This window comes from Coenobita brevimanus, chromosome 57, assembly GCF_032717465.1.
Source record: "Coenobita brevimanus isolate Jiangsu-jjx chromosome 57, ASM3271746v2, whole genome shotgun sequence".
In the NCBI taxonomy this organism is placed as follows: domain Eukaryota; kingdom Metazoa; phylum Arthropoda; class Malacostraca; order Decapoda; family Coenobitidae; genus Coenobita; species Coenobita brevimanus.
In genome coordinates this window covers 55,419,283-55,432,936 of record NC_137010.1, presented here as the reverse complement: position 1 = coordinate 55,432,936, position 13,654 = coordinate 55,419,283, and the positions used below count along the sequence as shown (strand labels likewise).

The following is a 13,654-nucleotide window of genomic DNA, read 5'->3' as shown; positions in this document are numbered from 1 at the left end:
GAGTGGTGAGCAAGGGGCATTGCCCTCGGCGGGTGTCGCAGGGGTAGCAAACGAGGGAAGCACAGTGGGTGTTCCCTCCCCAGCAGGCACGGTGGGTGCTGCCACAGTTCCACTAGACCCTGGGACTGCAGGTGAGAGGAGGACAGTGGTCGTCTTCTCCCCGGCAAGCACGGTGGGCGTCGCCGCGGTCCTGCTCCCTGTGGGGACTGCAGACGAGGGAAACACGGTGGGTGTTCCCTCCCTGGCGGGCATGTTGGGTACCACTGTGGTTCTGCCTTCTGCCTTGCCCTGGGATTGCAGGTGGGAGGAGCACAGTGGGCCTCCTCTCCCCAGTGGGCACTGTGGGTGTCGCTGCGGTCCTGCCTGGGACTGTAGGGTGAAAGGAGCATGGTGGGCGTCGTCGTGGCCCTACTGGGGACTGTGGTTACACAAGTCCCACCCCAATTCTGGAGAGCGCTGGTCTGGGTCGAGGGTAGTGCAGCGGGATGGCGTACCTCCTGTGGATTCTGTTGAGGGGAAGAGGGGCGCATGGTGGTGGGGGACATCTGCCCTTCTTGCTTGGGACCTTTCCGTGCCTCCCTGTGGTCTTCCCTTGGTATTTCAAATAGAATGGTGAAAAAGGCATATCAGCGAATTTGAAGGAGGAGGGAAGGTAGGCCAAGAAGATGGAGGGATATAGTGGATGAGTGTGTGAGGAAGAGAGGTATGGAAGTCGGTGAGGCAAGAGTACTGACAAGAGATCGAGCTGGCTGGATGAATGTTGTGAGAAGTGCATGATCAGGGATTCAGCATCTGTTTTTAACGTGACAGCGTCCGGATTGACTCAATCGGATACGTTTATGTGAAGCTACAGAATATGATGAATGTTTTTAGCGTATCAGGTAGAGCCAAGATTCCGGGGGCTTGAATGATGAGTGAATGGAAACGTGGCCCATTGGGCTGGGCAAACTTGGGCTGCCTGGACGTTGCTACTCCTCACCCTGCCCTAGGGTGGGAAAGGAGGTCCGGATGATGATATGACCACAGACTGTGTAACAGTTTACGTGGTGAAGGAGGTGTGTGGCAAGATCCACCACCTTCTGTTGTTGTATAAGTACTCCGTAACTTTCTCAGCAATAAATTTATTATCAAATTAAATCAATCGCAGTTAGGTATCCCTGATTGGTACACGTTGGCACCGTTGAAACCTCCCCAAATGACATCAATCCATTGTTTACTTAACGTGCCGAGCGTGTCCGTAAGATCATGAGAAAAACGAACAGGAATAAGTGCTCTTGCCAGTTTTCTTAGCTCCATTGGTCAATTTGATATTGTGAAACTCAGACACACACCCATCTTGCCAGAGCGTCCTGTGCAGTAGTCAGATATCCAATAGAAGATTATATTATACAGAGGAAGAACACGACGATATCCCATTCCATCAAATTATGGTGAGTTTTAATACATAAGAAACAAATGATCAGTGCCACTCCTAGTGTCTGGCTCTGGTAAAATTTCGGAATTACATCCACCCACGGACACTGAAAATATTATGCTCATCATTGAACTTTTTAGCTTTAACTCCAAACATTTTCTCTTCCATGAACAGGCTTTTTTTTTTTTTTTTTTTTTTTTAATGTACTTTAAGTATACTTCATTTTCTCTTCCATAAGTAGGCTTTTTTTTTTTTTTTTTTTAAAGTAAATAAGGAGGTTGGTGATTCCCCAGCTTTTATCTTCATGTAACATTGCACCTAAGTTTAAAAAAACTAACCATACATAACAACCTGGTTACCTAACAGCCTAACCTAACCTAACAAACATAAATGAGGCGCTTGGAGGGAAAACCAGGTAAGTGCCACCCCGGCCAGAAATAGAGTTACATATACCACTTTATTCCCCAAATCCTCTTCTACCACTACAACAAGGGTTTAAGTGAAAAAGATGTCTCTAAGATGGTTGAAAATTACGATTTTTAAAGGGCTGTGAACGACTATACTGCTATTGATAGCCAACCACTCATTGACATTACCATTAGGCCCATTTTGGCTTAGTATTTTCTTCTCCCAAGTACTGCATCCTTGGAAACCAACATCATGTCCGGTTTTCCTACTTGAGTTAAGGAGATTTTACCATAGTATTCATGTCAAAACACGCACTTATTGTAAGCCGCATGTATGTGAGGCTAAGAGTGAGAGGGAAAACCAGGCGAGCGCCATACAGCAGGAGGTGGCTGCAAGACGCGCCAATCGCGTGGCTCAGCGCATACCACCAAGCTTTTTTTTATGACACCACCATAAAGGCACATGTCCTTACTTACCTACTGACATATTTTCAGTCTCAATATCTTATAGCTGACCTACAATAACACATATTATGGGTAAAAGTACTGCTACTTTGTCGTCGATTGTTGTCTAACAAGAGGAGAAAGAAGATGTTATTGAATTTTTTCATTTAAAATACCACTAATTATCAGCGTCTGAGTATCATTACGGAAAAGTAGATGAATTAGGCTACATGGAAAAAAAAAAACAAGAGCAGAATATCTTCATTGGTTGAAAAGTTATGTCATATTTAAAGTACACAAACTTTAACAGTGTTTTTTTCTGTTTTCTTTTTTTGGCGCTTACCTGGTTTTTCCTCTAATGGCCTCATATGTGATAACGGATGGGGCTAGGAGTTGGTAACCCCCCATCACATTTAGTGCTTACATTAGTGATGGTTAGGAGGCTAGGGAGCTGGAGCTCATAGGTAATGCTTCTTCTCAAGGATGCTTTCATGTAGTGGTCATACCTGTTCTTGAATGCATTAACATGTGGGGTACTTATTACATGTTCAAGCGGACCATTCCATTTGTTTACAGTTCTCGCATAAAAAAAAAAATTGTTGCACTTGGTAGTTCTGTGTCTTTGGTTTGGTTAGTTTAAGACTGTGCCGTCTCGTGTTCATGTGTGGTCTGTCGTGTGCCGGCTGGAAGTATTGGTCTGGGTTAGTGTTGTCGAAACCTTTCAGGGTCTTAAAAACTTCAATTAGATCTCCTCTTGTCCTTCTTTCTTCCAAGGCAGTGAGTCCCAGTCTGAGAATTCTTGTCTCATATGGCAAGTCTCTGAACACTGGCACCATCTTTGTAGCCCGCCCCTGCAGCTTGTCAGTGCCTTCTTTGGTATGTGGAGACGATGCTTGTACTGCATACCATACTGTCAGTGGCCTCACCAAACCCTGATAGTGCCAAGAACATGTCTGGGTCCATGTAGCTATACTGTATGTACTTCTTATCAAACATAGCAATGAGTTTGCCTTTGCAGCAATTTTTGTGATGTGAACAGTTGGTTTTAGACAGGGTTTGATTATTACCCCAAGGTCCTTCTCCTGTTCAGTGGTCGATAGGTCAGTGTCCCCCACTGAATATTCAAAGACAGGGCTGTTCTTGCCGATGTGTATAACTTTACGTTTGCTCTTATTGAATTCCATAAACCATCAGTGACTGCATTCCTGTTGTCTGTTCAGGTCCTTCTTTTTTTTTTTTTTTTTTTTTTTTTATGTAACCGACTCTGGGCATAGGCTTCACAGCCTTCTTTCAAGGCCCAGTAGTCCTCCTACGTACTGCACACCTCTACATGTCACCACTTCGGCGCTAACACCCACCGTCCATATTGAATACATGCTAGGGCTGTCTCATACAGGACTGGTGTATTGGTATTAGCGGGGGTATTTTTACGACATGTCGGCGGGCCTTCTGGTAGATCAGTAAAGTCTGATTTTATGAAATTCAAATCCTTAAACTGTTCCCTGCCTCAGCGAGATTTGAACCCGGGTCTGTCAGGACTGCAGGCCAACTCTCTACCGATTGAGCCACCGCCTCCCCTTGGAGTGTATCTGTCTCGTCGGGGGATTTGATCCTTATGTAGAATTTAGCATCATCAGCAAATAATATTCCTCTTGAGGCTGTGCTGTCAAAGAGATAATTTATGAAGATCAGGACCAACACCAGACCTAGAACGCTTCCTTGGGGAACTCCGCCCCACACACTTTCCTAGTCAGAAAGGGCACCTTTAACATTTACAGTACCAGTACCGTATTTGTTTCCTTTATTAAAAGAAAATTTTCAACCCATTTCTCAATCTTTCTGATTATTCCCACCATTCAGACCTTCTCCAATAATTGTTTGTGGTGGACAGTGTTAACCCCTCATGGGCGGGCAACATATGACTGTGTGGGGTTGCATATTTTTGGAAAAATAAAGTATCAAGGAATAAGCATAAACATGCATAAATCGATGAAAATGGATGAAAAACAAAGCCAAGAGGTGTTATGTGCGTGGTAATACGTCTCTGCTGGCTGTGGGAGGAGGAGGGGAGGAGTGAGGGAGGAGCGTGGGCAGGCAGCTTATCACTAGGCACACCTGGGGCGAGGCTGGCAAACTATTCACTCATTTGCTTTTTCTTCACCACTGAACACTATATTTATCATTTATGCATTCTTTTCACTATTCATTGCCTTCAAAATCTTGCGTATGTGTTTTCTGTTTTACTTGAACACTTATAACAATAAAACTTATGTACATACCCTGTATATACTATTTTACTTGAATAATTATAACACTACAGCTTATATAATTATGTAAATTCTATTTTACTTGTTTCAAGGCTTGGGAGAGTAGAGGGCAGGACAATAGGTGACAAGGATGCCTTATCACCCAATTTCACCAATAAATTAGGACCGAAAATGGCTGGCTGTTACATGACGTCGCCCGCCTCCTCACGCATGGACGTTACATAACGTCGCCCACCTCCTCACTCATGGACATTACGTAACATCGCCTGCCTGTTAGGGATTAAAGGCTTCCTTGCAGTCTAAGTAAATGACATCCACACCTTCCTTTTCCACAGCAGTCTCAAGTTCTAGGAATTCCAGAAGCTGGGTCAGACACTATCTGTCTATCTATCTATCTATTGCCAGACGCCTCAATCCCGTTTGGGGTGGCCACAAACAAATCGCCTCCAAGTCGCCCTGTCCCCCGCCATTTCACTGCCCTGCTTCCAACTCACACCCCCCTCTCTCATATACCTCTCCACCCCATCCCTCCATCTCATCCTCGGTCTCCCCCTCCCTCTTCCACCCTCCACCTCACTCACATACACTCTCTTCGTCAATCTTTCACCCTCCATCCTCTCCACATGGCCAAACCACCTCAGTGTGTTCCTCACAACGCTTCCTATCACATCCACATCCACACCACAACGCTCCTTTATATCCTCATTCGTCAGCCTGTCTCTCCACGTGACTCCACAGGCTCCTCTTAAATAACTCATTTCCACTGCTCTCACTCTTGACTTGTGTCCTTCCAACAGTGTCCAAGCTTCACTTCCGTACGTTAGAGTTGGTATCACAATACTGTCATGTAGTAACTTTTACTTCCATGCTCACTTCCCTGTTTCTTATCACTGCTTTTAAGGAACCAGCAACCTTTCTTCCCTGCTGTACCCTTTCAAGCACTTCACCCTCCAAACCTCCATCCTTACTCATCACACTACCCAAATACTTAAACGTACTCACATTTTCCAATTCCTCACCATCCAACCTCGCTGTACATTCACTGACTTCACCTCTCTCAAAGACCATCACTTTACTCTTCCCTACATTCACCTTTAGGTTCCGTTTCTTACACACTCTCTCAAACTCATCCACCAAGCCTTGCAGCTCCCCTTCGTCTTCACTCAACAACACAGTATCATCTGCAAACAACAGTACAGGGAGTTTCCAAACACTATCCTCTCTCACCAGGGCCACTCCAACATCCACTACCCTACCTTGTACCTCTTTTATTACCCCATCCATGTACAGATTGAACAACCATGGAGACATGACACATCCCTGTTTCAAACCAACTTTCACAGAGAAAAATTCACTTAGTTCACCATCCACACGCACTGCAGCCTTCGCACCATCGTACATACTCTTCACAGCATTCAACAACTTCCCATCTACTCCATATATTCTTAACACTTTCCACAATCCTTGTCTATCCACCCTGTCATATGCTTTCTCCAAATCCATGAAAGCCGCATACAACTTCTTTCCCTTCTCTAGAAACTTTTCCACTAAAGATCTAAGAATGAATATCTGATCTACACAACCTCTTCCCTTCCTAAAGCCTCCCTGTTCTTCTCCAACTAATTTCTCTGTTCTTTCTCTAACTCTGTCTATAAGTAACCTACCATACACTTTTCCTATTATACTAAGAAGACAAATGCCCCTATGGGTCAGACACGATTTATTTATCCTAAAGCCATGCTAGTCCTTGCTCATAAGATTGTGGTCCTCTAGATGCTGCACTGCTACTCTCAGTATCAATTTTACCATAAGTTTACAGGGATCAGAGGCAAGGCTGACTGGATGATAGCGCAGTGGGTTAGCTCTTTGCCCACTTTTGAAGACTGGAGTGATGTTAGCTGCCCTCCAGTCTGGTGCTACTGACCCTGTTTTAAGTGACTCTTGGAAAATACTCCATAGTGGTGAGGCCAGACTGTGGCTCCATGCCCTCAGAACCTTTGGGTGGACTCGATCTGGTCCTGATGGAGATGAACATTTCAGGCCATCCACCAGTTGTTACACTTCTGGACTGTAAAGTTGCAGTTATCTAGTGTCTGGGCTTGATACAGGTTGTTTTCATCATTCGCAACATATGTATAGAAGAGAAATTGCTGTGAAATGTATAAACGGAAGTGTGAACATATTGATTTCGGGCGCCATTAGTTGGGTGTAATACCAAACTAATATCCAGGCTTTTAAATGTTTCAGACTAATGTGAATGTACTCAAAGAAATATTACAGTAAGTGGTTTAATGGTGTTAATTATACTCTTTATTTTGCCTTGCTGTTGATTTGGCTATTAATTTTTGTTTTCTGAAGCTGCATTATTCCTCACTTTTTACAATATTTATGGGAGTTTAAAAAGCTGAAGCATAGGTATCTGAAGAGTGTGAAGTTTGTGCAAAATAATGTACCCATATCATTAATGACCACTGCAGTGATGCCATGATTAGGACTAAAGGATACTGGTCAATATTTACTTTATGGACTCCTCTTTTCTGGTGTTTATATCTTGTGTGAGATGATTTGATGGTGAAGATTGTTGGAGGTATGTTTTTAGATATTAAACTAAGCTCATCTGTCACAGCGTAAGCTACCGTACATAGCAAAGGGGACCAGGTGTTTTGGTGAAGGATGGACGCCATGTGTTGTGCATGATGAAGTATTGCCATCTGAATACACTGATTCCTCACATAGTAACAGCTGAATCTCAGCCTGTATATTGCACTCTGATTATAGAACTAAATTGCTATACATAAAAATGCTGTCAACTTTGTAGTTGAAAACTTCTTACGTAGGCATTTTAACTGAAAAGTACCGTACATCTATACAGTAAGCAGAATTTCATGGGTTTTCCATTGGGTAAGAATTCTGATACAATGAGTACGGTAGTACTGTACTTGAGAGTAAAGTAGGTACACTATTGTCAGAGCTTGTTTGTTAACTTAATTTAGAAAGGCTCCAGCATGCTTGCATGCATCAGCCTTGGTTACCTAGGCTAATGGCAGTTCTCCACACTGCTAAGTCTCTAGTAGCTTCTCTCTTCAGTTCCATATCCCCGAGATCACACTCTGTGACCTCATCCGAGGTCTTTTTCGGTCTGCCTCTTTCACCCCAACACTCAGCAAACACTCCTGACCCTCAGGACCCAGCTGTCATCTTCCATCCTCTCCACATTCGTAAATCATCACAGTCTCTCCCTTCTCCTCACAACACTAATATTAAGTTCCATTCTTCCTTTCAGTTCTTCAGTTGCAGTCCTAAACCCCTCCCAGGTCTGTCATTCAGTGATGCATTACACATCCATCTACTGGTAATCAGTATCATCTCTGTACCCTTGAGCTTATGAACATTCTCATCTTTTTCTGTCCAGGTCTCACTACCATACAGCATTACACCCTTAACATGCTGCATATAAAGACCCCGTAGCATGGAAGGAGAGCCCTATCAGTGTCAGGAGAGGCAACGGCTCCCTTAACTGCTTCCAGCCACTCCATGCCCTGATCCATATCTGACAGAGGTTTATGGTAATGTTTTATGAGTGTATTGATGTTAGATGTACGTATATGTGGCTGCTGTCGACCTTGGGAGGCACTACCATGGCATTGAAATGTGGGTACAAACTGGTAATTAGCCACACAACCATCACTTTCAGTCAGGAAGCATTCAGCCACATGTACATTCACTCGGTGATCTTTCTTCTGATTTGACTGTATGTAGGGTCAAAGTCCAAGCCGACACTATAATAGTTACACATCTTATTACACATATAAATTTTCTTTTTCTCTACAGCTTCCAGGAACTATTGGAATATATTTAGCTGGTTTTGCCACGTAGTTTAGCTTCTAGTCCATAGAAGACATTAGCTGCATCATGACCAACCTCAGTACTGGGATTCCTTAAGAGGGAACACGACATTATTTTTATGTATGTACAGTACCATATTGTGACACGACCCAGAGTGTTTATGCTGCCCTTCTTGGCTCCTACACAGTGTTAAGACTAAGATGATTGTGTAATGGCAGCTGTTGTTGCAGGTGCAGGTGAAGGCAGACCACATGGACCAAAAGTGAATCAGAAGCACAGAGTTCATAGCTGCCGACACCTGCTGGATCACTCAGTTAATTACGCTCTACACGCAGTTAAGTTACACAGTGTTGGTTTCCAGGAGGGAGTAACGTATTGAAGCAGACTTAGTAAAAATGAACCTCATTTTATCCTAACTTGGCCTAAATTTGCTCTTTCTCATTATTGAATATTGACTTCTGAGACAAGAACGCTAGACTATGATGCTAGTCATGAAGAAATGCTATGGAGGACAGTAAATATTCTCTTATTGTCACTGAGGTACATGAAGTAAGATGAAAAAGGACAAAAATCTTTGCAAAGTTAAGATGAAAAGACTGTAATAGCAGCAGTTTTTTGAGTCCTAGATAGACAGGTATTTGGAGGAAATATCCACAATTTTCTGTTTGGAACAAGTAACATCAAAGTCTTGAGTTATGATGATGACAGTGATGGAGCACTGAGGGGAGTGTATGTTGCCCAAGACAGTGGTGTTTGGCAGTGATGGTTTTGGTGATGTTTATTCTGGCTCTAGAGTGAGAGTGGAAATAAGTGAGAGAGTTGAATCAGGATTTAACTTGACATAGATGAATGTGTTGCCATGTGTATGGGGAGAGAATGGATGAAATTCGATTTTAGAGAGCTCAATAAATGAGTGTGACAGCCTTACTGTGGAATGGACAATAACGTGAAACCAGAACACAAAGACTTGGTGCTGTACATTAACCTGAATGAAGTAACAAAATGAATCGGATGCATTGGGTAGTCAGAATTCATTTACGGCTCCCTTTGCCAACAGTTTCATCTAGCTTAGTAGATTACTTGAGTAGCCTTTGAGCAGTGAAAGTGATTTGAAGACTGATCATTAAAATGGAGGTGGAAAAGGAAGAGCGGACCGATAAGTTTGCTTGTGATGTGAGTGAAGCTGTGTGCAACAGTAGTGATGATAATGTTCCACACTCAGGTGATGTAAATGGAACTCTAAGTAATGATGATGATGGTGATATTCCATACTCCTGTGATGTTAGTGCAGTAGTGTGCAACAGTAATAATGATGCTGTTTCACGCTCAAGTTCACCGACAGCAAAAAAGATGGTTGAATGTTTGGAATGCGGTAAATTGTTTCCCCGACAGTCCGACCTCAACAAGCATTCGATAACTCATTCAGTGGTGAAGAAGTTCGAGTGTGACGTTTGTGGGAAGTTGTTCAAAACTAGAAGTAACTTAAAGGGACACAGTATAAGGCATTCAGGGATAAAGAACTTTGAATGCTTGGATTGTGGTAAGCTCTTTGTTTCTAAGGATGAACTTTTCAAGCACTCGTTGACACATTCAGGAGTGAAGAACTTTGAGTGCATGGAGTGTGGAAAAAGATTTGCTACGAATGGTGATCTTAATAAACATGCTGTGATTCATTCAAGGGTGAAGGAATTTGAGTGTTTACAGTGTGGCAAACTTTTTATTAGAAAGTCTGGGCTTAGAAGGCACTTGCTGACTCATTCTGGAGTAAAGAATTTTAAATGCCTGGAGTGTGGTAAGCTGTTTGTTACTAATGGTGACCTCACCAAGCATTCCATAACCCATTCAGGGCTAAAGGAGTTCCAGTGTATGGAGTGTGGCAAACTATTCGCACGGAGCAGTGCGCTGACTAGGCATTCGGTGATTCATTTTGGACTGAAGGAATATGAATGTTTGGAGTGTGGTAGTCAGTTTGCTCGAAAAGACCTACTGTCAAAGCACACGCTGATCCACACGGGGGTGAAGAATTACGAGTGTACGGAGTGTGGGAAGCGGTTCAGCACCAACTGTGCCCTTTCCAAGCACTCTATAGTTCATACTGGCGTGAAGGAGTTTCAGTGCATGGAGTGTGGGAAATTCTTCGCTCGAAAGGATGATCTTAACAAGCACGTGGGCGTTCATTCTGAAGTGAAGAATTTTGAGTGTTTGGAATGTGGGAAATGGTTCTTCAGTAAAGATAAGCTCAGTCAGCACACACAGACTCACATAGGAGTAAAAAAATTTAAGTGCGATGTTTGTGGCAAATCATTCACAACAAAATCCAATATGCGGAAACACATGGACACACATTTCAAAGTGAAGGAGAAGAAATTTGAATGTTTGGAGTGTGGCAAGTGGTATGTTAATAAAAGCAAGCTAGCCGAGCATTCAGTAACCCACACAGGGATGAAAAACTTTAAGTGCGAGCAATGTGAAAAGCGATTTGCTCACAAGAAATATTTGATTTCTCATATGGCCAGAATTCATCAGCTTTCTCACTCTTTTATTGACAAATAATCTGGGATGCTCATTTCACTTTAACCTGGCCTAATAATGCCATATCTTTATCTTGAATGCTGAATTTTAATGAAGTTAACTGTACAATATGATGCTAGTCACAAAGAAGTGCGGTGAAAAGGATGTATACCACAGTATGTCTTTTGACATTGAGCTGAGTTGAAATTAGCAGCAAAAGGCAGAAATCTGGGCCAAGTTAAAGTGAAAAGAATGTGACAATTTGTAATGGTCATTCCCATACGTACCCCCAGCAAAGTGTAGGGCCCTGATGCAAGGCTTCCATAGACCAGAATATTAAAGGGTAAAGGTTAGGAGGCTGTCCTAGGGTGATAGTCTTGTTTGGTTAGAAAACTTACTAACACCTGTTCCTTACCAGTTGATTTCTGATTCTGCCTCATTACTATATTCTAGTGTATAATTTATTCATTTGTGTTGACAGTTAAAAGATATAAGAATCAAACAGGATGATATTAGTGTAATGGGTAGTTAGTAGAATAAATCAGTAAGGAAGAGGTGCTAGGGAGCCTCTTTACCTAATGAGAATACGGGTCATAGCCCCTGGTAGTATTTTGTTGTACCCCAGGCTTATCTGAAATGTGATCCTTGTGGACTGCTGGCTGGTCATCCTTCTCTTGCCATCCACTGTCCTTTCAGAGGATACAGAGGGGAGTTGAGGGACATTTGTATAGCCAGGCAGTGGAGCCACCTGACCATATTGGTGCCACCGTGTGAAGGCATCTCTTTGAACTGTCTGCAGCATTTTTACATGACAGGTAAACCCTCTGGCCACCTCCAGGTTTTGAACCATAGCTTGTCAGACACAGCTTCTTCCTGCCAGAGGATTTTAACACCAGTCCAGCAGGCTTCGAGATGCATAGGGTGGCCCTTAAATAACTCCACTAGAAACACATGCCTGTGTCTTATGTGTTGTGGTGATGGCTCAGTCTATTGATGTGGGTGTGGAAGCAGGAAATGATGCAGGGTAGACACTGATAATGCTGACTGAACCATCCCTACAACTCAAGAGAATTTGCGTGACATAATAGAAGAGAATGGTTGTGTATGGCCCACCTTGTATTTTCTGGCTTATTATTGACTAAGTAAGCTCAAGAAATGGAACTGTACCAGGGAAATGGACAAAGACTGATTTTGCCTTTGTTTCTGTGGACCCATCCTATGCTTCGTTCATTTTAACTTGGCAAAGGTTTTTGTTTTTCGCTGCTTATTTCCTGTAGCTCAGTGGCAGAAAAAGTCAATGCTGTGGCTCTGCATCCTTCCCACAGCACTTCTTCATGACTAGCATCTTAATCCAGTGTTAATCTCTATATCTTGGCATTCAGGATAGAGAGACAGCAATTTTACACCAAGTTAAAGTGAACAGACTATTGTAAAGAGATCAAACCCTTCTCTGTTTTATTTCTACTTTACCCTTTTTACTCAGCCTTGTCCTAAAATTGTCATCTCTCCTTGAATGCCGAGTTTTGACAGTACACTAACACTAGAGTATGATTCTAGTCACAAGGTAGTGCTGTGGAAAGGATGTAGAGCCATGGCATTGTCTTTTTCCACCACTGAACTGTGTGAAATAAGCTGCTCAAGGACAAAAAATTGGGCTAAATTAAGGTGAAGGAACTATAGCATGCAGATAAGATTATTGAAGTCAGACAGGTCACCAGGAGTGAAAGGGTTAATGATGGCTGTATGTAATCCTTTGAATTAAGAAATATATCCAGAGTTGAATAAAAATGTGAGTGGTAGGTGGGGACACTCACCATCTACTCATTCGAAGTAGTGCTGCTCTCAGGTGCCTGCCCTTTCCTCTCTTCCTTCTTTCTTTCCTTACTTCCTCTTCTGTCTATCTTTCATTCATTCTTTCTTCCTTTTGACAGTGGGTGACTCTACACTGAGTGACAAGCCAAATGGTTTCCTGTACACCGGGAAACCATTGACTACACTGGATGGTAACCTTATAACCAAATTTTGGCACCTGGTGGTTTACTGTGTAATTAAGGCACTCCAGTCAGATTGAGCAGGTGCAGGTTTATATCCAAGGGATGGTTGGGGTTTATTGTTCATGTAATGCCACTCAGGGATGAGTGAGACTGGTCACTCTCATCTTAAATGTCAGGACCAACTTGTCTAGCCCTAGGCTCCTATGCTCCTCATGAGGCAACACTGGATTAGATGATGAATGAATGAATAAAATGTCTGTTAGTAGTAGCAGCAGTAGTAGTAGAAATAGTACCAGTAATAGTAATAATAGTTGTGGTGATGGTGGTAGTAGTAGTAGTAAGTAGTAATAGTAGTAGTAGTAGCAAGCCCAGGTTCCCTCCGTATTCCCCAAAAGGAGGATGTTGATCTACAGAAGGGTAACTTCTTCCTGCAGTCCACTGGGTTCACATTCAGATGAGCCTGGGATTGTAAGTACAGTACTACTATTACTACTACAGTACAGTATATCATTGGGTAGGAAAAGAGGTCAGGATGATGATGATGATGATGATGATGATGATGATGTATTTAGATGTATCAGTGGGATGCAAGGCACGAAAAGCTAAATTGCAATGTTGAAGGAGTACAAGACTTTTCAAAGGTTGGAGGTGTATATGATTTTTTTTTTTTTCAGGTCTGTGACATAGGCTTTCCAAGCTGAATATACTTTAATTTAAAAAGTATATGTTTTCAAGGCAGGAAGTACAGTTTAATACATAAGGTAATTGTAC

At 42.7% G+C, this 13,654-nt stretch overlaps 1 protein-coding gene across 1 annotated transcript in view; it reads left to right on the top strand.

Moving 5' to 3' along the window:
• Nucleotides 1–9,690: 9,690 nt before the first annotated feature.
• Nucleotides 9,691–13,654, top strand: part of LOC145402022 (uncharacterized) — a 59,797-nt gene continuing 55,833 nt past the window's right edge. The window contains exon 1 of the mRNA XM_080274121.1: nt 9,691–10,845. Within this exon, the coding sequence (XP_080130247.1) occupies nt 9,729–10,845 (1,117 nt within the window). The 5' untranslated portion in view covers nt 9,691–9,728. The remainder of the gene's footprint in view (nt 10,846–13,654) is intronic.